A 27,977-nucleotide genomic window follows, 5' to 3' on the forward strand; every position below is an offset into this window, starting at 1 on the left:
ATTACAAGTTTTCTGAAATTGTATATTTAAATATGCAAATTAGGCATTACGAAAATATGCCCGAATTTGTATAACTTTCCAGAATCAACATTGGAACATTGGACAAAGCCAGAGTGAACATTCTTATTTCATTTTGTTAAGATGTTGGAGTCAAAGGTTTTTAACGAGGGAATATTCAATATCTGCCTCAATTTTGGGGCTCTGGCTCATGGACTAAATGCCTAATTTGCATATTTAAATACACAATTTCAAAAAACTTGTAATACGATAAATCATTGTCGTCATGCAAGTAATCAACTCAGGAAGTTTCATTATGATAACTCTTTTTTAAATTTTGTCATTTTTTCACCTGTCATGTACGTATGGGGAAAATAACAAAATGTGTGATAACTATGAAAAAGCTGCTCCTGTGGAAAGGTTATCATATATTTATTTACTCGTATTGACCCTATGAACAATTTAATATAGGTTTGGTTTTGCCCACTCTTTCGATAATCATTGCTCAATTTTGGGGCTCTGGCTCATGGACTATTATACTGTATGTTGGTTTGCTTACTGTTGAGTGAGAAAACAATGTTGCACATTAAGCTAATCATCTGGGGACCCCCCAAAATCATTTGGGGACCCCCCCTGGGAGTCCCGACATCCAGATTGAGAACCACTGGTCTATACGAACACAATTGGCCCGTGTTCGGGGGAGGGTGATATCACTGCATGTATTCCTACGGGCTCAGGGCGTCAGCTGTCAGCAGGGAGTGTTGGGCGGTAGGAGTAGGACGAAGGCTCTACATCCTGATGAAGCCAATTTATATTATTATATTATATTGCTTAGCATTGATTTGTTTGTGTTGCTAGTTTGATATAATGTAATATTTTCCCCACGACTTGGGGATTTATTTGTCACAGTACATTTGCACATACGTGAAATTTGTCCTCTGCATTTTACCCATCCTATAACAACTAGGAGAGTGAGCTGCGCTCAGGGATGAAGAGTCTTGCTCAGGGACCAACACATTGCTGGCCCTGAGCAAGAAAACGTTTGTTGCTATAAGTGGTTCTCAAACTTTTTCATGTCAAGGACCTCCCAAAATGATGTACACTTTTCCCAGTCATCCCTCAGTGGTAGGAGGGAGGAAGGGAGACCTTTGTTAATCCCATGGGGGACATTTTGTTTCAGCGTCACCCAGCTGATGTCTGCTCAGATGGTCTTGATGGGCACACCATTAGTAACATGAATACCAGCCCCGGCTGTACACTGGCTCCAGGTGAGCCAGGACAGCAGTCCAGCTGTCTTCGCTATGGCTAGCGCCCCCATGAGGATGAGGATCATCATGACAGGCTCTGCCTCTGGTGCAGAGCTGTCATTCTGTGTGATGAGAGTCGTAGTCAGAGTTGGTGCATCCGTTAGACCTGTATAGGATGACATTCAGAAGCTGTTGTAGTTTTGATGATAATAATAAAGTGTGATACAATGTAAATGCCTACAGTGTTGTTGACATTCAGAGTAAAGTCACAGTGTCAGTATGGGGTTTCTGGAGGAGAGGAATGTGAGTAGACGTACTATTTGAGTAGTATACTGAAAATACTGTGATGACTTTTGCTTGCTCTGATTTGACTACATTAAAATTCACATGGTATAGAAACACACACACACACACACACACGCACACACACATACACACACACACACACACATACACACACACACACACACACACACACACACACACACACACACACACACGCATACACGCATACACGCACAGTCTCATGCATGTGCAGTACACACACACCCACACTCAATCTCTATCTATCTTAATGCAACCAATCAAAGCATTTAAAAGAAACAATGTGTACAAATCTAAATGACATTTGTCTAGAATTGAGTCATGCTCATGCTCATACCTTGGTCTCTGTTGTCGCTTTGGACCGTCAGAGATATTTTCCTGCTCTCCAGCAAGTCAACTCTGTTTGCTTTGTAAAAAGCAACCCAGTATACTCCAGTATGGTTGAATGTCAGGTTTGTGATGCAGAAAAAGGCAGACATAGATGCGTTGTTGAAGACACAGGCATGGTCTGTTGTGCACTGTCTTAGGAACAGACATTCATGGAGCTTTTTGTTGTCTAATGGTCCAGGTCCAGTATACAGTGAAACAGAACTTATAGATATGGTTCTATTGCTCCCCAATGGGAATCTAAGGGTGATGTTTTTGCCCTGCGTTACGTTCAAGCTATCTGTCCCGCTGCAGCCTGTATGTACAGTAGGAGACAACACAGTGTTAAATAGTAATTGTATTTTATAGAACCTTTTAAAACAAAGTTACAAAGCGCTTTACATATCATCAAACAAAATCATTCAAGATAATGTGCAGAAAGTGAAAAGAGAGAAATAAAAAACGTCATACACAGAGAAGATTAATTATGAACAAGAATGACATACAAATCTGGATTGAGAAGCAAGCCTTTGAGAAAAAAAATATCTTCAGAAAAATCTGAACTATGAAGGCATAAACAGGAAACACGGTGCTCTACCACTCAAGGTAGATAGGTTGTGGGTGGTGGATGTGGTGTGGGCTAAGAGCGATATTTACTCCAGCTTTGCACTTTGTAATAGTCTGCTCTAATGGGGATACCAATCCTGCTAAATGCCTAAATTGTACATTTTATGCAAAATATGAACAGGCTGTTGTCGTTCGCTGTGCTTGTGTTTATGTAGTGATGTCATGTTGTTCTTGTAGTGCACTGTGTGTGTCGTATGTACATGGTGTCAGCCTTTAATGCATTTCTATTTCCACCCAGAACAATTCCGGATTTTTTTTTAAACTTTGTGTTTACATGTATTCAGAATAAAAAAGAACATGTACTGCAGCCGACCCACTAAATATCGTACCAACTGTTCTGGGCGGCTCTTGTGTGTAATAAGATAATTAGCAGGTCATGAAAAGGCAGGCTTACCGGTGTGTAGAATCTGAGCTGCAACGAGCAGAACCTTCCAAAGCGATGAAGCTTTGAAGTTGAAGTATTTGTCCATGTTAGATGGAGACTGGTGTTCTTACAGGCCTAGAGGAGAAGCCATCTTGTCTGTCTCTTCTCTGCTGATCGTTGTTCACTGTGTGGGTGTGGTGAATACCTCTGGGTGGTCTTTGAAACAAGTTATTTTTTGGTGGTTGTTTTTTTTTTAAGAGGAGGAAACTGTACACCGGAACTGATGATGTGCCTGGTTTCAGTAGTGTTTTGCAACAAGCTCCTCCTGTGAGACAGAACTTTAAGCTTCTCAAAGTTTAAACCAGACATGTATGTCCACAGATTACACTGTCATTTGAACAAAATACATATTGGACTGTATATTTAATAGCAATGCAGTGCATGCATGTGGGGGGAAAATACACTGCCAAACTATTGATATTACACTGTAGTCAGCCCCTAAGGTACTTTCATATTTTCAAATATGTCCCCTTTTAACGCACTGATTTTTTTTGTCTTTTTTTATTGTGCTCTTTTTTCTCTAAGCACCTTAACGTCCATATGTATATCATGCACAGTATAAGTATAACATGCACAGTATACATACATTGCTGCTATGCTCAGGCACCTTAGTTTTTTATTATCTCAGGTACTTTGTAAATATGTAGATAACTTGTCTGGCCTTCTGTTGCTCTCTTGTTTTGATCTCCTTCCCACTTGCCCCCCACCCCTCTTCTTCTCCCCCCCCCCCTCTTCTTTCTATGGAAATTAACGTTGCGATGGGAACGATGTACAAAAACGAATTTCACCCACTTCTTTACCTTGTAAACCTGTGATGTGACAATAAAACTGATTCTTCTGATTCTTCTTCTTCTTTTGAAAAAAGTGCGGACACCCCTGGTTTAAACAGAGATGAGCTCAGATGATAAACTTCACACAAAAATCCTCAGTTGTTAATTTGACTGTGTATCAAATTGTTTGACACACACATTTGTTTGTGTAAAACTACATTGTGTTTTTCTTGTTTTGCCAGAGTAGACATACTGTACAGTGCTGTCAACTCAAGTCATGTTTCGTGAAGTCTAAAATGTATCATGCATTTCATAAGTGTGGAAACTGACAGTTCTTTGTTAGGAAACGACTAAATCCACACGATTCAGACCCTCTTTTCTGTATTAGTTTCAAACCTGTATAGTCTTCCTGCCACAGTGTCAAAGAAACTCTGACAGAGTTGACATTCTCCTCTGCCCCCTGGTGACTCTATTGACTGTAGCCGTGCTCTGTTCTAACAAGTGGCTCTTTTACACTAAAAGAACCAAGTGATCCATGCTGTGAAATATATTTCACTGGTTCCGGATTTGTTTCTATACACTACGGCTGGGTTTCAGATACGGTTCTCAGTGTCTAATTTGGGCCCTGCACAGGTACTAACCCCGAGTTATGGGAACCCAGAACTCAATAATTCATACTTACAGATCTACAAGCTCACAATTTGTGATATTGTGAATGTGCTATTTTCCATGTTTTTAATTCGTTTTTATTTTTAATTTGTATGACGTACCACCCCTTCAGGGGTGATTCTAGTTATAATGGAAACATAAACAAACAAAGAACGTCTCAAATCACTTATGTTGCCATGATACCCTCCCCAATTGTTGGAATTGGAATCTTATTCCAATCTGGAAGCTATAACCGAGTCTTCTTTGCCTTTAATATATTTTAAATTTGGTAGCTTTTCTAACCCCCTTAGCAAGGCGTCTAATCCTTTTATTGTGGAAGGGGGCTTAAGTTCCCACCCACTCTCCCTGGGTTACATATATTTTACATGACTTGCTATTAGAAAAGATCAAACACACTTTACAAGGTTCCCAATATAAGTGTAATAATATTTGGCAATCTTTTCTAGAATATATTGATATTGAATGTTCTAATATCTCCTGGTATTCGGGTTTCTCCTAAACAAATCTCAATATTGTGAAAGAATAGAAAACACATAGATTCCACCTGGTCTCTGGGTAAGGCATATGGTTTCTCTGCTCGTTATTTTCATACAGACCATCCGACTGGAGTACTATGAATGACTGGAACCAATGTTGAACTTATGTAGTTACCCCATGACATATATGCATTTATATCTATTTATTTTTTTCATTATTTTTTCTTTGTTGCTGTTGCTGTTTTTTGTCTTGTATTATGTTTAGGTTTTATGGTATTGTGTTTAAAGTGTGTTGTGTCATAATCATTTTTTAACTTCATGGGTTCCGGAAAGTTTCAGGTTATGGAAGGTTCTGGGTTACCCCTTCATAGTAAAAAAAAAACCATTATTTTCTAACGAGGATCCCAATCCACTCTCGCAGGATTCCAGTTCACTCTAATAGGGAACAGGGATTCCAGTCCACTGTTACAGTTTTTAAAAATAATTGAATCCAGAGTCCAGAAAATCCTAATCTGATCTGAAAACAGGGACTTGATTTTGGTGTTTTTCTTCCACAGTTGTTAATCAGCTGTCATTTTCTCCTTGTGTTTTCTCTGATCTTCTGGAGAGGTGAAAATAAATACTGTCCCTGTTGTCTGCCATTGTTTCCAAGCCCCATGCAACATGACGTGTTTGTTTGCAAGGGACCTGTATGCTATCTCTTTGTGGATAGTTAGACTATGTTTTCTAGAAATTGTATGGATTTTGTTGAATTCATTTAATAACTATGCTCACTGATAGAGTTTATTTATGATGATGAAAGCAGTGATTTGACCTCTGACCCTTCTGTTGCCCAGGTACCAGGTCTACCCCGCCTGTCGCAACACCTCCGGGGTGCTGGGCTTCTCCATCACCATGGAAACACAGGCCACCAAGTTCAAGTGAGTCAACCCTCCATAAACAACATGTATGTGATGGTGATGCAGTCCAACCGTGTGTGTGTGTGTGTGTGTGTGTGTGTGTGTGTGTGTGTGTGTGTGTGTGTGTGTGTGTGTGTGTGTGTGTGTGTGTGTGTGTGTGTGTGTGTGTGTGTGTGTGTGTGTGTGTGTGTGTGTGTGTGTGTGTGTGTGTGTGTGTGTGTTCGTTCTCAGGTTGTAGTAGGGGGTACTAAGTGAAAAATCGTTACGCGGCGGATAAAAGCATGAAATTTGATACAGATGTCCCTTGGGTCATCCTAAAACATCCTAGAAGGGGTGCCCAAAAAAATCTTAAACAGGAAGTGAGTTATGGACAAAATCCAAAATGGCCACCTAAACTGTTGACCGTTGACTCAAAAGACACCAAAATAATCTCCAAAAAGCATAAAATGTGGCACACATGTCCTTTGGGTCATCCTAAGACATCCTAGAAGGGGAGCCCAAAAAAATCTGAAACAGGAAGTGAGTTATTGACCAAATTGAAAATGGCCGCCTAGTGTTGTCGATTGACTCAAAAGACAACTAAAGAATCTCCAAAAAGTATAAAATGTGTCACACATGTCCCTTGGGTCATCCTAAGACATCCTAGAAGGGGTGCCCAAAAAAGTCTTCAACAGGAAGTGAGTTATTGACTAAATTGAAAATGGCCGCCTACAGTGTTGGCGATTGACTCAAAAAGCCTATAGAATCTCCAAAAAGTATACAATTTGGCACATATGTCTCTTGGGTCATCCTAACACATCCTAGAAGGGGTGCCAAAAATAATCTGAAACAGGAAGTGAGTTATTGACTAAATTGAAAATGGTCGCCTACAGTGTTGAAAGATGATGCAAGATACCTACAGAATCTCATAAAAGCATGAAATGTGGTACAAATGTCCCTTGGGTGATCTGAACGCATCCTACAAGGGGTGCCCAAAAAGGTTTTAAACAGGAAGTGACCGCCTAAAAGCAGTTGACACAAAAGAAAACATAAGGGGACGTCATAAAAGTGTATAATTTGGTACGTACATTGAGTGCTTCTTAATATATCCTAGAAGGGGTTATTTATTTGTTTGCTTGTTTATTAAACTTTTTAGGAAGGGACCATGTTGAAGAAATTCTAAATGGCTGTTTAAACAGTTGACCATGGCAGTCTGCATATTATGCAGACTCAATACGACAGGTTATGCAGTGCATAACTTGCCGTATTTTGTAGTCTACCTTCTGTTTTCATTTCTACATCACTTATTTATTTTACTTTCTGCATAATTTTTTTATTGTACTCTTTGAATCTTCTTTATTTATCTAACTCTCTGCATATTCTCATTTATTTTACTCTGCATCTTATCTTACTCTGCATATTCTTATTTTACTCTCTGCATCTTATTTATTTTGCACTCTACATCTTCTTGCTTGTTTTACACTCGTAAGTAGTGTTTAGTAACTACATGTATTCATGTGTGCCATTTCGCAATTACCAGCACATTGGCATAATGCTCTGCAAGGTAACCCAGCATCCCGGCATCTACACTTTCTCGAACAGAAGGGCTCAGCTTTGCAGCCACACTTGAGTTCTCTACAAACTTAAGCAGCCTCTGGCAAGAGTGTCCATAAAGGTGTCCACGAATCAGCGACTTTAATTTATTTGTCAGGAGATGGTAGAGATTGCATAGCTTTCAGGCTTCTGGACCAAATGCTAGATTGGCTGCTCGATTTGAATATTGTAGCAGTGCAGCCCGTGTGGGAGGAGTGTTTTCCATTGAGAGACTATTCAAACTTTTTTTGGCACCCCTTAGGATGCATTCAGATCACCCAAGGGACATTTGTACCAAATTTCATGCTTTTATGAGATTATTTTTTATGAGTGTCTTTTGCATCATCTGTCAAGACTGTACACAGCCATTTTCAATTTAGTCAATAACTCACTTCCTGTTTCAGATAATTTCAGGCACCCCTTCTAGGATGTCTTAGGATGACCCAAGGGACATGTATGCCATTATGAGATTCTTTAGTTGTCTTTTGAGTCAATCGACAACACTGTAGGCGGTCATTTTCAATTTTGTCAATGACTCACTTCCTGTTTAAGATTTTTTTGGGCACCCCTTCTGGGATGTCTTGGGATGACCCAAGGGACATGTATGCCAAATTGTATGCTTTTATGAGATTCTTTAGTTGTTTTTTGAGTCAATAGATAACACTGTAGGCGGCCATTTTCAATTTTGTCAATAACTCAGTTCCTGCTTAAGATTTCTTTGGGCACCCCTTCTAGGATGTCTTAGGATGACCAAAAAGACATGTGTGCCAAATTGTATGCTTTTATGAGATTCTTTAGTTGTCTTTTGAGTCAACGGTCAACAGTTTAGGTGGCCATTTTGAATTATGTCCATAAGTCACTTCCTGTTTAAGATTTTTTTGGGCACCCCTTCTAGGATGTTTTAGGATGACCCAAGGGACATCTGTATCAAATTTCATGCTTTTATCCGCCGCGTAACGATTTGGCCATTTTTTGTGCTTAGTACCCCCTACTATTGTGGGTTTCAGGGCGGAGGAGAACGACCCACCCGCTGAGGATGAGGAGCAGCAGCAGGAGGAAGAGCGCTCCTCGTCATACAGGAGGTGTCCAGACTCACCTTCATCCCTGCCTCCTCTTCCTCACTGCATTTGAATTTTAATATTAGTCATTAAGTTACTATAATATAGACTGAAGTAATTAAAGCGGGTCATGTTTGCATGTTTGGAATTGTAACAAATCAAAAGTATATCAGTATTCAGTATATAAAGCAAAATTAACACGATTTGCCTTCAGAGATTTGAACAGAGCTCCGTGTGCAATGGCGGTGTTCCTGGACTTCAAGAAGGCGTTTGACACCGTCTGTCACCAGGTCCTCCTGTCCAAATTAACACATTTAAATTTTTCCCCAGAAGCTATACAATGGTTTAGTTCCTATCTATCCACCAGAAAACAGTGTGTAAGTGTAAACAGTGTTAAATCCCCCTACCACACCTGTTCGGTCGGTGTCCCCCAGGGCTCAATACTAGGTCCAATTCTGTTCTCACTGTACATAAATGACCTACCTGAAGTATGTAATAATCTACATGTCCAGATGATGCCGTTGTACTTGCCCATGGTAAAAGCTATGCAGAGGTGTCAATAATCTTAACCTCAGCTCTGACAAGCATTCAAGACTGGCTTATAGATTCATGTCTGCTCCTGAATGCCAAAAAGACAGTCTGCATGGCCTTCTCCAAAAGACCAGTTGTGTTGGAGTCCTCAAATGTGTTTCTGGGTGGGGAGGAACTTGAACTTGTCCCAGAGTTCAAGTACCTCGGAGTCATACTAGACTCAACCCTAACTTTTAAAAAACATGTGAAGAAAGTCACAAATACGATTAAATTCAACCTTCAAAATTTTAAACAAATTAGACCCTTCCTGACAGTTGGAGCTGCCAGATCGTATCTTCACTGTATGATCCTATCACACATTGAGTACTGTTTTACAAACTGGTCTTGCACAGGCGTGACGATCCTAAAACCCATCCTATCACACATTGAGTACTGTTTTACAAACTGGTCTTGCACAGGCGTGACGATCCTAAAACCCATCGAACAGCTCTACAAAAGTGCGCTCAAGGTGTTTGACAGGAAGCCCCACTCTTATCATCATTGTAACATACTCAGGAGGCTCAATTTTTTTAGCTTCGACAATTTCAAAAAGTTCAAACAGGTTGGGGTCATATACAAGACCTTACATGGTCTGTGCCCGCCCCCCCTAAGGGAATTCATTAAAAGGAAGCCTGAAAGAGGAATCAGTACCAGAGCAACCACTCGAGGAGATTGTGAAGTGCCGCACCGGCAAACAACCTTCGGTCAAAATGTCCTCTCAGTACAGGGTTGTGTAGCATGGAATGGCCTTCCTCTACATATAAGGGATTGTGCTACATTTCCATCTTTTAAATTCAATGTGAAAAGATGGTTGCTTGAAAACCAAAGCTGCAACCATTTGTGATCATATTTTAGGTTTTTTTAGGCTATGTGATGTAATGTAATTGTATTTCACCGTTTGTCTGTTTTCTGATGTTATTGTTTTTCTGTTTTTCTGTTTTGTGTGAGGACTGCGGATGAAAATTAGCATCTTTGCTAAATCCGGTGTATTTACGTTCATGTGACGTTCATTAATATGCTCTGTCCTGTCTAAATAAACAAATAAAGTAAAAAGCACTTTAAATTAGCACATTTTCTGAAATTCTGCCTAGACTGTTAAATAGAATTTGATCTTGTATTTTTATCATTTGTATGTTTGGAGTGTTATTAAATAATTGTCTCATCATTAAAGACACAGTTCATATAGTTCATGATCTGATTTGAGTTTTCCAGCAGTAACCTTGCATGTGTCAGCATGACCTTAAACTGAAAGTGTGTTTATCAACTTACTAAAAGATGAGATCATATTATTGCAACCCTGTGCTGGCGGTGCCTGGTACAGAAAGATAAGGTCAGAACACAGGGCTCTTTTCTCTATAATGATGTACCAGGCTCTCTCTCCCTCCCTTGAGGGGAGTGACTTACTGACTGTATGTAAACGGTTGCTTTACTCTCTCTGAATAAACCAATTTATTGAACTCCGTATTCTCTTCTCATTATCTGTCTCCACGTCACGGTAACTTTAACTGAGTATTTCAGACGTAAGCTTTTCCTAGCTATCATAGACTAAAAGGGCTAAAAAGCATTTTTGGTAGGGTCATACTTAGGCAATTTTCATACAATTCCTTGAAACTTTTTTTTGTCATTCAGGACATATTAAGGATACAAAATCAGCTGAGTTTGGTTTTGTTGCAATTAGTGGTTGACCCCCATTTTTGCATAAGATGCCTGGATTAATTGTGACATTCCACTTTAAGACTGACCTCACAGTTGCATGAACCTGTGAGGCAAGCAGGATGTGCAGAAAAGTTTCTATTCTGCAGAACAGAAAACTGCGCACATAAAGCTACACTCGACTGGAGCAGAAAGACACACATCATGTTTCACTAGGTGAGTAATTCATTTATTATAATCAATCTATTAAAAAAGTTTTTTATGAGGTTTGATATTAAATGAATGAAAGTAAACTTTATTGCATTGAACTTCCTCTTCTCTTCTACTGTTCTGTTTACTGTTACGTAAACACTACATACATAGAATGGTGTCCACAATCCTAGCGTGATCAGTGAGTGATCACTCGATTCCTTAACATGTTATTTGCACACTTAAAGAAGACTTACACATAGTATGCACTATATACATTGCTTGCAGTACCATTAAAAGCAAATTATATACACTCATCCGTCTTTCTTTTGTTGTTACCAATAGCGTATGTCTTGGCAATATTTTGATGGTGAAGGGGGGGAAATTGTTTAAGTGATTATAAGTTTTCCAAATTTGTATGCTTTAATGTTTAATCTTTATGAAGATTAAACAAGACCCATAAATAATGGGAAGAATTACACATCTAGGTAACCTACAAATACAATATTTATACAGAGTGTATTTATTGTGTTTAGAAGTAGGCTACTAGGGTTTACGTGTGTTTAAAAGTTTAGAGTATTTGGGAGCGTTTGTGGTACATTGAGTGCGGCTGAAAACTGTGAAGTTCTGTCTCATGAGTCAGCAGTAGATCATGTCAGAGAGAGAGAGAGAGATAGAGAGAGAGAGTTTGTGGGAGTTAAGAGAGAGGGCAAGAGAACCTAGTGTAACAGAGATAAGTGACAGACAGAGCAGAGAGGGGGACAGATGTGGATGGTGGAGCTCTACAAGCACAGCAGGATAGCATTCCGGAGTGCCCTAATCCCTGCATCATATCCCCCCTACTCCCCCACTGCCCTGGATGAAATATCCTATTCTCCGTCAACACCCACCTATTCCCCATCTACCTCACCTCCCTGATTCCACCCAACAACTATACTGTTGGTACAGTCACAGAAGAAGAATCAGAGTACTATTCCCCAATCCCCAACATCACCCTCCCTGGAACCTATGTCACCATCCTATATGGATGTAAGCGAGGAAGAGTATGAGAATTGGGAGGATAACAACATAGTCTGACAGAGGGGTGGGGTTGGATGCATATGCAGGGGGAGTCACTGGAGTGCAGAGGAGAAGTTTAAATAAATGTTATGCATGGTCATTATGTTGTTTAATTTGCTTTTGTATTATGTTGTTTAATTTACTTTATTGTCATTTTATGAATCTACAGTTGTTTTTTTCTAATATCTCACACGTTAAACTATATTGGAAAGTTGTTAGGGGAAATCTGTGATTAACACAGGCCTAAAGAGTAGAAGTGTATAATGCTTTGACCTCTTGAGTAAGTAGTGCAGCTGCGGTAGCAGTGTCAGCGAACTTCGAAGGCTTAACCACTTACTGTGAAGGCAGTTGAAAACAGGAAACCACAGGCAGGGTGTGAGCCACCCAAGCAAGCGCAAGTGACAGACACATGCAAGTTGAATGACACTTTTCAATGTCAGATAGATGTTTGTGAGTCAATGTCAAATTAATGATAATCGATATAAAGTCTTTATGTTAGGGAGTTTCTGGGTGAAACGTAATACAATAGAGAAAATAGGAAGATGATTATGATTGATATGTCTTTATTTTGTTGTTTCATTTTAATAATCATTTATTTACTGTAAGAATGATATTTCAATCAAGAAAGGGAAAGATTGAACAGAAAAAGTAATGTACCTAAAGAAAGTTTGGTGTATATAGGAGGTAAGGAGGCCTTAGGCATACTGAGTTAGAAGGTTAAATGGTGCTAGAAGTTTAAAGGAATGAAAACTATAGTATATACATAGCAACTCACTCATTTATAGACCATAAAAGAGCCTATTGATTTACTGTAGAAGTACGGGTAGAATAGGTCAAGACTATTAATGAATGAGGACTGCACCTAGGAATCGTATATATAAAGCCCCCACCCCCACATAGAGGCTGACATAAAAGAGTGCTGGTCAGCTTTAACCACTTAAACAACAGCATCCGTATTGTGGGGAAAGCTTTCGCAGAAAATAGCAGATCGACAATCTCACAACGCACCGTGCGTGAGCTTGTCGATCGGCTATTTTCAGCGAAAGCTTTCCCCACAATAACAGAAAACAGAAAAGACAATAGTATCAACCATTTGGGGTTTAAATGGTTAATATTATTGTCCTCATTGCGCAAGGTCTGAGTTGACAATAACAAAAGTAGGTTTCATCAGCAGGCTCGGTGTGCAGGCAAAATGATTGAGAAATGTATTGGTGGCCATGCAACGCATTAGCCTGGTAAACCCCCCCTCCCTTCAGAAAATCTCATTTGCATTTGATTTCAGGAATTGGTCTGGCCTACAGGCCTGTCTGGTCGTTTCTCCGGAGTTCAAAACATGAACTCTCCTATCAGCGTCCTCGCTCATTGTTCTGTGATTGACAGTGTAGGTTGGCCAATAAGGTGGAACCCGAGTGAACCCGAATGGAGCCGAGTGCAGCCGACAAAAATGGAACGGGCTGCCATTGAAATTCTGTCGGCTGTTTTCGTCTCTCTTTTAAAACTTCAAAACGTTCTCAAACTTATTTTTTGAGGCACGGAATTTACTTTTAAGATATCGTTCAGATAGAATTTAGTTGTTTAACTTATGTGGTCAATTAATCATGACAGAGCCTATTTAAAAAATAATTTAAAATTTTAATTAAAAAAATCAGAGAACCGGCAGTGACACGTATGTATCCGAATAAAGCAACCTAATTTCGGCATGGCCCTTTCAAAAGTCCCCCTGCGTCACGTTGCTCTGGTGGGGGGGGACGAACTGTTGATTGACTGAAGGGGAACTAACTGCTGATTGGGTTGTCAGTCAACGGTACTATCCCACTCAGCTCCCGGCCACAGCCAAATTGCCCATACAGGCCTGTAGGCCTCCATGAAATCAAATGCAAATGAGATTTCCGGAAAGGGGGGGAGGGGGGCGGGGTTTACCAGGCTAGCAAAGCAGTACTGCGGTGCTGTACAGTGGTGGAAAAAGTACTAAAATGTTTTACTTAAGTAAAAGTATCAATACTGCAATGTAGAAATACTCTGATACAAGTAAAGGTCCAGAATTCAAAATTGACTTGAGTAAAAGTAAAAAGTATTGGTATCAAAATGCACTTAAAGTACCAAAAGTAGAAAGTGCTCATTATACAGAATGTCCCATTTCACAAGTTTTCAAATGTATAAAAATCTTTTTTTAAATAGCAGATCTACATGCTCACAATGCATGCGTCGCGATGCAACGCATTGTGAGCTTGTAGAACGGCTATTTTCAAATGGCCGAAATGTACAGTATATACTGCAGGGCTGAAGTGGTTAATGTATGTTTTGTAATAATAATCTTTTAGGATATGTCCTTTTGCACACCTACGAACGGAAAGGTGCGTCGGAGTATGAATACTGAATATGGAAGAAAAAGGGAGAAGGCAGAGGGAGTCCCACACACTGTCTTCACTTATAAAGGAGTTTATTTAGTTAAGATGCAACGTTTCGGTCGCTGCCGAAACGTTGCATTGTAATAATAATCAAAATCTACAAAGTAACTAGTAACTAAAGTTTTCAAATAAATGTAGTGTAGTAAAAGTAAAAATACCTAAAAATTGTGAGTAAATGTACAGTACTTAATTACTTTCCACCACTGTTGTACAGTATGGCCTTAACCGCGCTGGGACAATCTACAAGCTCACAACGTGTCGATCGCCTGGTTGAACTATTTGAAAATGTTTTTAAAAATAGTAAAACATGGCAAAGAAGTTTAGGGATAATGTGTAAGGCACCGGCGAAAATAGGGCCTTATTGTTTGGTATTGAATTGAAGTGAAAATGTGTAACATTGCTCATCTCTTGTTTTAATGTCTTTCCTTAGTTTTGTGTGTCTTTCCTAAGTTCTGTGTGAATCATTTTGAATTGCCTTATTGAAATAAACTTGTCTTGCCTTACAGGAGATGAGCATTCTCTGGTTCTCTGTTGGAGCTGTGTCATCAGTACTGCAGGTAAGGAATGACTCAACATTATTGTAATGCCGTTTTGTAAGTTTGTCTTTAAGTTGATTCAAATCATTGTCATAAAATAAATGATAAACTCTTGTGTACATGCTGAAAGAGGACGAGTAAAATGTGCATAATCAGCTAATACCAGAGAGTAATCAGTAACGAATAGCCTACATGAAGAAATGGTGCTGGAAACTGGAGCACATTCATTCGTTTATTAGGATCAAATATGTTTGTGTTTGGCAGCAGTGAATCTGTAAGCATTACATCTCTGTCAGCTGCATGGCAGCTATACTATGCTGTATCTACACTGACGGTTTATGGCTGGCATTGCCAGAGTTTGCGAGAGAAACAAGCCCAAAAGAAGCGACTAGGCCACATGATCACACACACAGGGGGGTTCCCAGCTAAATGTGTTAATATGGCATCTTACCACTTGAACTGCATTGGCTATTTGAAAATAGACGGATATTTTTGAAATATTTTAAGAACATCCAAATCTTGTGTGAGGGTCCCTGGCACAAAATATTTTCAGATGGGGGTCCGTATATAAATACATATTAATTTGGGGGTCCTTGATATAAAAAAAAAAATGAGAACCACTGGTTTAAAAAACATGATTTAAACAACACGCGGCTACTGATATTTACAAGCAACTTTACAGAGAAACAAGCCCAAATTTGCTTATAATAATGTCAGCACTGGCTGACATGGAAATAGAGTAGAAAAATAAACTAGCCCCTCCTTTCATCATTGTGTGTGGGTCACGTGATGATGTAGATTTGGCGCTGTGTGTAGTGTGTGTATGAAAAAGCACAGGGCAATGGGGGAAAAACGCTAATGATCTTTTTACCCCCTTTTCTTCCGAATTTAGTAGTTGTGCCAATTAATTCCTCCCCACACACATTTCTGTGTTGTCACTGCTGTTGTATCCTACTGACTCACCTGCCAGTGAGGAGCCCCTACCGGGAGGCCGTAGAGCCTTCGTTCTATACTCCACTCCCTGCTGACAGATGTATCCCCTATCTCCAGCACGTAGGAATACATGCTGAGACACCCTCCCCGCCCGGCTTCCCTCCCCCTGAACACGGGCCAATTGTGATCGTATAGACGCTTGACCACGGTAGATTCGAACCCACAATCTCTGCGGTGGTGGGCAGATTAAGATGAGTCCTCTTCCACTGCTATGCAAAGGATTCCATAATAAACATCCTTCCTTTATGACATCAAGATTGGGCGTTCCTCCTCAGCGGAGAGACGTGAGCTGCACTTTGTAGATGAAGCCATAATTGGTGATTGTCCAAATGACATCTCTTCATTATTGAAAAGGACCTTTGTGTAGGTTGCACCAGCCGAACTTAAGTTCAGTCCTAAGTTAGGGCATAAGGTCTGTACTAGAGGCTTAGTTGCTACTACTAGTTAACTACTAGTTAGTACTAGTTAGTTTAGTAACTAGTGAGTTACAAAATTATGTTGCAACACAACTATTTATGGCATAACCTTTAAAAAAAAAAGTAATGTAGTTATATAAAATGATAAAAGAGTCATCTGATCCAATGAGCACTGAAAACAAGAGCTAAACCACTAATATGGACCACTGCTTAATGACTGAACCCGTAGACAAAACTAGAGCACTCGATTCACAAAAATGCTTTAATGTATTGCAAATATTAAATAACTACTAGTGTATGTTTTGACATACACCACTAAACACAGTAGCACACACACACACACACACACACACACACACACACGCATGCATGTGCAAACACACAGAGAAAGACACTCTTTCCTGTCTCTCTCTCTTTAAGAGGGAAACAGGAAAGTATTACAGCCTACAACCTTTCACTTGTGACCATAGCGGGGTCATCCATAAATTCAAAAACTGCAACGGCCTCAACCCACGAGGGTTGAGGCCTTTTGGGGGGCTTTTACGCCTTTAATGATAGGACAGTAGACTGACAGGAAATGGGGAGAGAGATGGGGAGTGACACGCAGCAAAGGTCGTCGGGATTCGAACCCGCGGCCCAGGCCACATAATAACATTTTAAAGACAAAATAAAATCGGTTTGGGAGGGTCTCAAAGGTTTATTCCTTCATTAATCCAATGAAATAAAATAAAATGAAGGTTATTACAGCTGTTTTTAGCTTACAATGACTGCTGCTAAATCCTTTGATGTCCGACGCTCGTCCCAAAACACCCTCGCCCTGGGTCTAATCCGGCGGCCTAAGTCCGCGAAAAAAATGGGCCGAGTGTGTTTTGGGGCGAGCGTTCCGGTTACCACCGTAAAGCATTGCTGGAATGTTAAAGCTTGTTTCTAAACAATCTGTTCATTTTAGCTGATAAATATGTTATATTAGTGGTTTAATATTGATTAATATTATATACACAGCCTCTCTGTTTTCAAATGCACACTAATTTCATTAAACAAGCATTAACAAACTGCTTCACTTGAGCAATGTGGTTGGAACGGCTCCCCACTCTCCACTGTCCCCATGCTTTTGTGTGCGTGTGTGTGATTTCAAACGCGGCTTGTTCAGGTCATTTGGCAGCTTAAAACTTTCGTCCACGCACGCAGTGTGTAGGTAACACTTTACAACCAGCAGCACTGCTGCCTGGAAGTGGAAAACATGGATATTGCGTCCGCGACGCGCTGTGGGGAATTTGTGACGGAGGTATATCCCTTTCTAGCGATAGGTTGTGTTTATGAATGATTACTAGACAGAGATTTCAGAGGTGTTTGTTTCTCCTCCTGGAAGTTGGCTTATATCTCTTCCAAACTACTGCAGTTTACCTTGGCTTCACTGCCCACAGAATTAACTTAAAACTGGGCTGAATAAATAAGGAAACAATGCAGAACGCCGAAATGCCAAAACGTCAGGACCTGAGGTATTGAATTTATGGAATTTATGGCTATGGTCACAAGTGAAAGCAGTTGTAGGCTGTAATGCTTTCCTGTTTCCCTCTTAAAGAGAGAGAGACAGGAAAGAGTCTCTTTCTCTGTGTGTGTGCACATGCATGCGTGTGTGTGTGTGTGCTACTGTGTTTAGTGGTGTACGTCAAAACATGCAGTAGTAGTTATTTAATATTTGCAATACATGAAAGCATTTAAGTGAATCGAGTGCTCTAGTTTTGTCTATTCGTTTTATAATCCGGGCCGGGCCGGATTAACCCTCCGTGATGCTGGTGCTACGACCCGTTTCTGTGCCCCCCGGGACTGTTTTGTCAGTGGGGGGGGCGGGAATTGACGCTTCACCGGCACGTTTCACTGTTTTAGCACTCCTTCAACAGCCGCTGCTTCTTTCACTTTCTCTCCGCCGTTTGGCCCAAGGTTGGTGCCCTGTGCTTCAGCACATACTGTAAAGCCCTTCCGTTAATCCTACACTGAGGACGGGTACCGCCCACCCCAACCTCTGAATGACGTCATATTGTTTATTTTGGCTCTAAAAGTGTAGTATGCATCAGCCTTTATGCATCCCATGGGCAGGCCACCCAGCCTGGTGGAGATATAAGAAAACTAGAAAAAGTGCTCCTCGGAGCACAGGTCTCCATCTGGGGAGCACCCCTTTATAGTTGTTTTTGCTCATGAATTGAAAGATACATTGGATATGTCATACAAAGTTTGATCAAGTGATGCTTATTATGATCCTTGTTCTGTTTTTTATTGTTTAGTTGATCCAAAATGAGCCATTCAGGAAGTGATCTGCCACCTGAAGTTGAAAAATGGACCGTGGAAGACGTGCATCGGTGGTTAACGACACAGGTCAAAATTCATCACACATACGCAAACACATTCCGTGAAGATGGCGTACAGGGGGAATGTCTGGTTGACTTTGAGAAGAAAGATGTGCTGGACATGGGAATAAAACATGGACCTGCTGTAAAAATTATATATTTTTTAGAACATCTGAAAAGTGGGTTGAAACATGAATCACAATGGCCAGCATACGTGGAAAAATGGACAAAGGAGCAAGTGTACCAGTGGCTGGTGGATTACGTGGAGCTGTACTCATGTGCAGAACACCTTCAAGAGGAAGAGGTGTCAGGAGACTGCCTGGTTTGCTTCACAAAGCAAGATCTTATGGATCTAGGTGTAAAAAGTGGTCCTGCAGTGAAGATTCTGAAAACTGAGCTTCGTAAGTTGGACAGAAAACATGAACCTTCACTACAACCCAGCACACATGTAAGCAGTGAACCAACAGTTTCACCAAAGCATGTTGAAAGACAACCGGACCCGTCTGCCAGTGAACTGGTACCAGTCAGTACTGAAGAACCAGTCAAAGTTGAGGACAGAAGTCAGTTACAGAAGCAACACGTTTCACAACAGAAAGAAGCCAAACCACATGCTGCAAAATCAAGTGAAGTAAACGTAAGTTACTTTTATGATATTTCTTCATCTTAGTAGCAAAGGACGTAACATGTGTCACACACTCCAGATCCCTGTGTAATGGTCTCCACCAGGCCGAAGGTGTGGCTGAGACTATGTTTTGCACCCCCGTCAGTCCGTTCGTCCGTCCGTCCGTCCGTCCGTCCATCCGCCTGTGAACAAATCATCTCTGACACTGTTCGCTTGATCACCGTGAAACTGTGCACGCACACTCCGTGGATGCCAGAGCAACCTCTGCCCCAAATGTTTCACATGGGTCGGTGATTTTTATTTTTTTATTATTATTTGTATTTATTATTTATTTTGTATTACTCCTACAGATTTTGCCCAAACATCACACAAATCGGTACACAGTATCTCTATAGTCATTTGATCAACGCGGATCTGTCCGATTTTCATATTCCATCCTGATCCAAAGTTTGCAGGAGTGGTCCATTTTGAACAAAGAGCTAAACCAAATTTTCACATTGTCCTGTTATAGTGCCACCAGCAGGCCGATTTAAGCAAACACATCTTTTTTTATTTTGCTCTTACAGAGACTGAATTCCGAACATTGCTGGCCCACAATAGCCTACCTGACCTGATGGAGACCTGTGCTCCGAGGAGCATTTTTTCTAGTTTTCTTTATCTTATAGCATTTCAGCCTTCCAGCCTTCTTCAAGATCATGTGGGCATTTAAATCCCCTTGAGACAGTAATTAAGAGCTACATATTGGCCTACAAATAAATATGACTTAACTTCTTACATTATAGGTTAACATGCCATGGAAGACAATCCTTCTCCAGAAAACCTTAGAAGACCTGGGGAAAGAAGAAATGGAGAAGTTTATCTTCTATCTGCTAATGTCTGGTGTGCCTGGATTTCCGGCAATAAAACGTAGCCATGTGGAGGACAAAAGCATTGTTCAACTTGTTGACTTAATGACAAAACACTATGGGATGGATACAGCCCTAGATGTCACAATAAAAGTCCTTGATAAAATTCCACGCGCTGACCTTGCTTTACACCTCAAGAAAGATATAGGTAAGAGAAACGGGTATACTGTCCAGTCTAAGACTTGCAATATTAAAGTCAGACCAGCTGAAATTAAAAATATGTTTTCACACTTTTAGAGCATGTCTGTGATCATAATGGGGACATGGCATCTCCATCTCCACTATACACTATAAATAAAGACAGAAAAGCCTCTGTTTGTAACTTGCTTACAAACAAACACATACCACACATATCCGATTGATAAATGCTAGAGGGCGGTGCCACTCTGTTGAATGTAAACGAAGAATGGTGGATATGCTTTAGAAATGATCTAATTTTTAAGTTAGTCAGTACACTAAAATATCATTTTGAAAACATTTGAGGTGAGAAATAGGCAATGCAGTACTTGGTTCAGCACTGCCTTGTTGCAGTGGGCGACTGTAGGTGCACAACGGCAACGTGCAACTGTAGGATCCCATAGCCCAAGGGGATATCATTTCACCTGCAGCGCCCCAATGAGTGTGATTGGCTGAGACACACCCAGGCCGGCTCACTAGGAATTACATCATGATATGGTCGTGTAAAGCCATTTCAGCTGGTCTTTAACACACATACAAATGTTTTTTCCATTCATAACGTTTTTTTTATCCTTCAGATCACCAACAGGTTCCACTGAACACAAAGGAGGATTTGAGAAGAGAGGCTGAACATGGTGAAAAGCTGAAGAACTTGTTAACATGTGGAGGAAATAGCCTGGACTATTACAAACAATTTGTTGTTGTAGTGAACAAGAGTCAGGTAGAACAACGCAAGCACTTACAGTTTCTCAGCCAATTGGAGAAACTGTTTTGTGTGCTGGACTTTGATCCTTGTTCAGCTCAGGAAGGAGTTTCCTGTTCTTACAGATCCCTGAGAGCCGCAAACCTTCATAAACCATCACTGTTTCAAGGTGAAACAAATGCTGTAATTAAAGACCTCAACCTTTACAAACAAACCAGCTGGGTGTTTTGCAATGGTAGGCATGACCTTCCAAGTGAAATTGATAAAGAGTTGGACTACAAGAACTGGTTGATAAGAAAACGGAAAGACATTGAAAACTTGGTTTCATTCATTTGCAAACCTGAGGTGCTACCAAATGGTAAAACTCTGGTCATATTTCTTCTTCTCTCACCAATTCAAGGTGATAAAGATCCCGTTTTAGATACTTTTCTGTCCTTCTATTCACACATTGGGGAGGCAAACATCATTAGCATATGTGCATCACAAGAAATATTTGAGAATTGGAAGGAAGCAGTATTGAACCGATATGAGTGCGACATCACCAGACGTTCTGTCTATGAGCTTAACCTGAGTCAAATCAATGGCAAAGTGATGGAACTCGGACCTCACAACCAGCCTTCTGGAAGACTTCTCCCATCCTCTGACTCCAGCGCTGTTGTTCTTACAAAGAGAGATGAAGACCACATGCCTGCTCTGGATATTTTGGGTCAAAATGAATGTGAAAATGTCTATGATGATGAGAACAGTCATGAATTCAAAGCCTTGAAAATCAAAGTTGAGGAGGAGTTCTACAGAGGGAGCAAAGTGAAGTGGTGGAACTTCTATTTTTGCGAGAAGCTCAGAGCAAAACCTTTTATTAAAAGAGACAAGTATGACAATCTCATGAAGTTGATTAAAACTCAGACAAGTATTCCGAAAGGCACATGCATTTCAATAAATCTGTTTCATCATCCGGGTTGTGGTGCCACCTCTTTAGCGATGCATGTGATGTGGAACCTTCGTCGAGAGTTCAGATGTGCGATTTTGAAGGATGGCACATCTGAACCCATGGAAGTGGCTTATCAAGTGAAGACATTGGCAATATTTGGAAAAAGTGAAAAGCCCACAAGAGTCTTACTGATGGTAGATGATTCAAAGGAAGAAAACATACAAAGTCTTGTGAACTGCATTCGCAAAACTATTGAAGAGGAATACACATGCAGGACTGTACAGAACTTTCCAGCCACTCCTCAAGTCATCATTCTGAGTTGTATTCGCTCTCATTACCCTCAGATGCAGTATAAGGATTGTCCTACACCATGCCAGTTTATCACAGCCAAACTGACCAAAAAGGAACAAGAAGACTTTGAGGAAAAAGATCAGGAAATACAAGAAAATCACAAGAAGCCGGAGAATTTCTACAGTTTCATGATAATGAAGAGTAATTTTAACAAGACTTATGTCACCGGACTTGTGAGAAACTTTCTTGAGGATCTGGATATAAGCACCAAAAAAGCTAAACTTCTTACTTTCCTAGCACTGGTGAACACATATGTTGCAGAGTCACACATATCTCTTTCGCTCTGTGAAGATTTTCTTCAGATGAAAATGGTTCACTGGGACGGTGATGGTGTGCTTGACAGAATGGAGCCATATGCAAACTTCCTGATTGAAGACAGCATAAAGGATCGGGGAGGCTACAAAGCCATTAAGATCCAACACCATTGCCTGGCCACTGCATGTCTTGAAGTGTTAGGCACATACCACAACATCAAGCGAAGTGATATAGCCTTAGACATGCTTCACTGTGACCACTTCTTCAAAACAGCTGCGGTAAAAGACACCTTGATTAAATCACTTCTTTGCATGCTGGTTGAACGGCAGCGTAGAACTTGGGATGAACGAGTTACTCAATTTTCTCCACTGATTGAAGACATTCACAAGCAGGAGCAAGGGGAAGGCATTGAAGATATCTTCGTCAAAGCATCACAACGATTCAAAGACCGTCTCTCTATTCCTCAAGCTTTGGCAAGGTATCTCTACCTAAATAAGTATGATTTTCCCAAGGCATTGAAATATGCTGAAGATGCGAAGAGAATCACTGAAAACAGTTACACAGTTGATACAATTGGACAGGTTTACAAAAGTAACCTCAAACACAACATGGGTAACAAGAAGAAAATGTGCAATCCTGAGGACTTTGGAGACAATCTTAGATTAGCAGAAGAGGCCATAAAGGCTTTTCAAAGGGCTCAAATTCTGGCAAAAAGACAAACTGATGAAGATTATGAAATAAATCCCTCAAAACGCTACAATACTTCTGGCCATCTGGGAGAAATGGAAACTTTACTGACAGTGCTTGAAATGATCAGCAAACTCCCATTCTTTGATGAAACTGACCCTCAGAAGAAGAAATACATGCAGAGTTTTCTCAAGGGAGTGACACGCATTCAATCTGTACCAGACATTGAATCTGAAGATAATGTTAAGTACTTTCATGTGATTCAGGAGTATTTGCGATTTCTCCAGGATCTGAACACAAACATGAAAAAGGTTTTTGAATTCTTTGACTGCTATTTTACGTACATGAAAGGAAGTGATGCAATAGACATTCAGTCACACATCCGGAAGAAGATCTCAGAAAACTTTGACCGCTACATAGAGTTAATGTGCTCTACACCAGAGGAAATCTCTCAAGAACAAGCAAGCAAGTCAGCACTCAGATTAAACTCAGCTCTTGAAACTCATAGAATGCTTCTTGAACAGAGGAATGCAGATACGTTTCCAGGACTACTTCAGTCCCTAGACAAGAGCCCTGCAGATTTTGAGAAAGTCGCACAAAGCTACGCATTCTTACACCAATATTCTCAACAAAACGTAAAAGAAAAAACCTGTTTCATTTTGGCAAATATAATTCTCCAGTGTTTGATGCCAAAATCCACACTTATGAAGAATAACAAAGACCTCACTGATCTCCTCCTGGCCCTTCTGCAACATATCGGCCTGCAACACCCTTTCCCAGAGCCATACTATGTAGCACTGCTGTTACTGTGGCCACATACAAATGCTGAGGACACAAATATAGTGTCATATGTTAAATCACTTAGCAGATCATCTCAAAAGCAGTATTCTCACTTGTTGAGAAAGAGAGGCACAATTGCACATTTTTACCTTGATCAAAGAAAAGGTACAGGAACGGTTATTTCTAAATCGCAATTGGACAGATGTTTTTCTGACATGGAATACAAAGCCCTAGCACAGCTTTGGTTCAATGGAGACATCTTTAAAGAGAAGAAAATCAAAGATCGCCTCCAGAGGGTCAATGGAGTTCTTGATGCAGGTATGGTTTATGCCATTTATGGGAAAGATAAAATCCCAGTGCATCCAGCCTATGCAGGAATACGAAGTGGTTTCAGCACAGAAAAAGTGTCCTTTTACTTAGGCTTTGCTATTAATGGACCACTTGCATACGATATCCAGTATGAAAACTGACTGTTCATAGTATGGTCCTAATTCAGTTATTGAGACGTAGCGAAATTAACTGGATTATTGATTTAGACTAAGAGAGTAGACTAACCAACATATTGCACAGGCTACGTATGGTATGGGAATAGCCACTTCCAGGATCTGCAAGTTCTAAAAAAGGAGGTGCGGTCGGCCGAATGCACCACGTGGTGCTCCCTACCATGCCTGTGGGACTCATACGAGAGCAGGTGTTTGAGCAGGCCAAAAAGTAAGGACAGACACCACCTCAGTATCAGACTGTTTATGGACTGGCAAGCGTTTGAGCGTCCTCAAAGCCCGGGACTCAAGACTCAGGAAGAGTTTACCCCCTTGCTGCTGTCAGAGACTTGAACGAGGATTAGGACAGAAAACAAAAACAAAAGAACCAGACATTTAAGAAAAGAAAAAAGAAAACAAAGTGCTTTCATCTGTTAATAAACATGCTTGTTTTGCTCACTGGTACTTGCACTAATGTGCAGAGACAGAGGTACTTGATGGATAGACGTACCTTGTGTACTAACTCTGTATTAGTGAAATAAAACCTCTTGATCTTTGATTCTTGTGTCTACACGAATCCATTTTTTTTTACAATAAAATAATCTACAGCAATAATGTACACAATTTGCTGCTGCACATTGTGTTTTAGCACTGCCTCAATCTGAAATAGAATTTTTATTTGATATATCAGCCTGTTGGTTTGTGACATCAAGTTCATTATAAACATTTCGCTGAGCTTTTGAATATGATTGAAAATGTGTTTACAAGAAAATACACGCAGTCAAACATTTGGGTCATGTTTATATTGTAGACCTGTAGTTGGTTTATTGTAAATATGTTGATATTGATTTGATCTGTAACCAAAGACGATGCCTTGTTGTAGTACCTCAGTGACTGTATGGTATTTTTTCAATTCAAGCATTTTTAGAGCCATATGTTTTATGTTGGTCACATGACCGAGTTTGTATAAAAGTTGTTGATGTTCACACAGTATATTTACTGACTTTAGGTACATGAAACCATTTTCAGATTTGTAAATAGTCATCAACATGGAGTAAAAGCTTATGTTTGTTTAATTTCACCTTTGTCTTTGTGTGTGTGTGTACTTGGATTTGAAATGTGACATGTAGTTAAGGTTTCCAAGAAACTAGCTTGAGCTACATTCCCTATGCTTAAAACAAAATACAATTTATTATCTACAACTTTAGATTATCATATTTCCATAGTAGCCTACTAGGCCCGATTGGAACATCTGACTATAATTACTATTGAATGGCTCTTCTTTTGCAACTTTTAAGCAGGGGATCTCAAACTTTGGTCCAGGCCCCATTAAGTGGGAAGGTGACATTGACAACTGAAAAAAAGTTAAATGTATCCTTACCATTAAGTTTGTGTTATGGCCTTTGAATGTATTTTATTATTATATAAAGACAAATGTAATAAAAAGTTTTAAGGTTCTGGGACAGATCTAGGCTTCATATGCCTTGTTGTGGAAATGTTGTATCACTGCCAGGGAGAACAAACTTTGGAGAGACGAGTAACTTAAGAGTAAAATGGAAAAGTATTTAAAAGAAAAACAAGTGCCTAATTCTCTCTGCAGAGAGGTTCAACAGCTCAGTGTAGCTCAGTGAGTTGACAAAGAAATGTGCACACACTTCACAGCGCAGAGACATACTGACTGTATAATGTACTGAGTTTAATACCAAACAGCTGGCACATACAGTAGCACATGCCCCACCCCCCCTACCCCAGTGGCAAAATCTGGGCATTATTATTATTATTATACAATCCATATAAAAGTACAGAAGATAATTTACAATTTAGGTATGTGAGCTTACTGTATGTGTGATCTTAGAACTGGTTATGTTATTGTTAATAGTGATAAGTAGTGATAGTGTATGTATATATATATATATATATATATATATATATGTATATTTATACATACATACATACATACATACACATATATATATATATATATATATATATATATATATATATATATATATATATATATATATATATATATATGTATGTATGTATGTATGTATGTATGTATGTATGTATGTATGTATGTATGTATGTATGTATGTATGTATGTATGTATGTATGTATGTATGTATGTATGTATGTATGTATAGTATGCATGTATAGTATGCATGCATGCATGCATGCATGTATATATATATGTTATATATATTATAACATGCCTACAATATCATACATTCAATGGGTTTTATGTCATTTCTTGTAGAAATTGAGTTTATATATATAGCTAGGCTGCTTCACAGACTTTCTACCTTCAGTTTCTCTGACAACCAACCAGCCAATCAGCGCGACCGACCGTCCCTCCGGACGATGGGACCTAGAGACTCGCAATATTCCTCCATAGCTACACACAACGCGTCCATGGTAACCTGGATCTATACAGTGTGAAAAACAGAAATGACTCGATTTCTATCAAATATTGTAGTGATTAGGTTGGTAGTAACTGAATCTAAATAATGTAGTTCACCACAGGCAACTTGTTCTTGTGTTCTAGTAGCCTATTTCTCACCTGATTGACGTTAAGCAGGTATTAAAGAGGAATTAGTCATATTCAGATAAAGTTGACCGTCAGAATGAACGTCACACAGAAGATAGAGTCCACACATCCATCAGCCTCAGAACTCAATGCAGGTAAATATACATGAAATATAAAAAACATCTACACAGTGTAGGCTACTTCATATTTAGCCCAGTGGTGGAAAGTAACTATTTACTCAAGTACTGTACTTAAGTACAATTTTGAGGTATCTTTTTTACTTTAGTGGAGTATTTCCAATTTCTGTACTTTTACTTCTACTCGACTACATCAGAGGCAAGTATTGTACTTTTCCTCCACTACAATTATTTGAAAACTTTAGTTACTAGTTACTTTGTAGATTTTGATTTCAAAACACATATTAACCACTTCAGCTCTTTAGATATTTCGGCCATTTGAAAATAGCCGATCTACAAGCGACACATTGTGAGCTTGTAGATCGGCTATTTTCAAATGATTTGTATACCTTTTATACATTTGAAAACCTGTGAAATGGGACATTCTGCATAATGAGTGAGAGAGTACTTCCTACTTTTGGTACTTAAAGTACATTTTGATACCAATCCTTTTGTACTTTTACTCAAGTATTTTTTTTATTTTGACTTTTTCTTGTAACAGAGTATTTCTACATTTCTACAACTTTATTAGCTACTCACCATATGAAGCCTTGAATTCATGGAGATGTTTGAGTTTTTGCTGCATTCCTGATCTAATATCCGATATTGCATTAATTGAAGTAAATAGGAGGCCAATCTTAACAAGAGCCAACCTAAATAAAAACATTCGCTCATAATTCTGGACAGTAGTAGTCCAGTACTCCTGTTTAGGAGTTTATATATAATTTTTATATAGTTTTGGCCTTTAGTTTGGCTACTTTACTGCGACAAAAGCAACAAAATCTTCAT

The 27,977-nt window shown here is 39.7% G+C and overlaps 3 protein-coding genes across 3 annotated transcripts; 2 read left to right on the plus strand and 1 right to left on the minus strand.

The window, feature by feature from the left end:
• Window positions 1–1,083: 1,083 nt before the first annotated feature.
• On the minus strand, window positions 1,084–3,099 carry LOC308086638 (uncharacterized protein). Its single transcript, XM_080430263.1, has 3 exons — window positions 2,956–3,099; window positions 1,906–2,250; window positions 1,084–1,410 (listed from the first exon to the last, which is right to left on the minus strand). The coding sequence occupies exons 1-3, from the start codon at window positions 3,029–3,031 to the stop codon at window positions 1,199–1,201; spliced, it is 633 nt and encodes a 210-aa protein (XP_080286389.1). The 5' UTR covers window positions 3,032–3,099; the 3' UTR covers window positions 1,084–1,198.
• A 7,652-nt stretch (window positions 3,100–10,751) lies between these two features.
• Window positions 10,752–20,362, plus strand: LOC308086335 (uncharacterized protein; the record flags this gene model as incomplete). The annotated part of the gene is made up of 4 exons (XM_080429856.1): window positions 10,752–10,868; window positions 14,815–14,865; window positions 18,536–19,232; window positions 20,003–20,362. Exons 3-4 carry the CDS (start codon window positions 18,546–18,548, stop codon window positions 20,360–20,362), a joined length of 1,047 nt encoding a protein of 348 aa, XP_080285982.1. The 5' UTR covers window positions 10,752–10,868; window positions 14,815–14,865; window positions 18,536–18,545.
• Window positions 20,363–20,864: 502 nt separating this feature from the next.
• On the plus strand, window positions 20,865–25,566 carry LOC308087213 (sterile alpha motif domain-containing protein 9-like; the record flags this gene model as incomplete). Its single annotated transcript, XM_080430927.1, has 1 exon — window positions 20,865–25,566. A coding segment is annotated over one exon (3,612 nt), but the record flags the coding sequence as incomplete, so codon positions are not given.
• Window positions 25,567–27,977: the final 2,411 nt, after the last annotated feature.

This window comes from Gymnoscopelus braueri (genome assembly GCF_963280865.1).
Source record: "Gymnoscopelus braueri genome assembly, chromosome: 6".
Classification (NCBI taxonomy): domain Eukaryota; kingdom Metazoa; phylum Chordata; class Actinopteri; order Myctophiformes; family Myctophidae; genus Gymnoscopelus; species Gymnoscopelus braueri.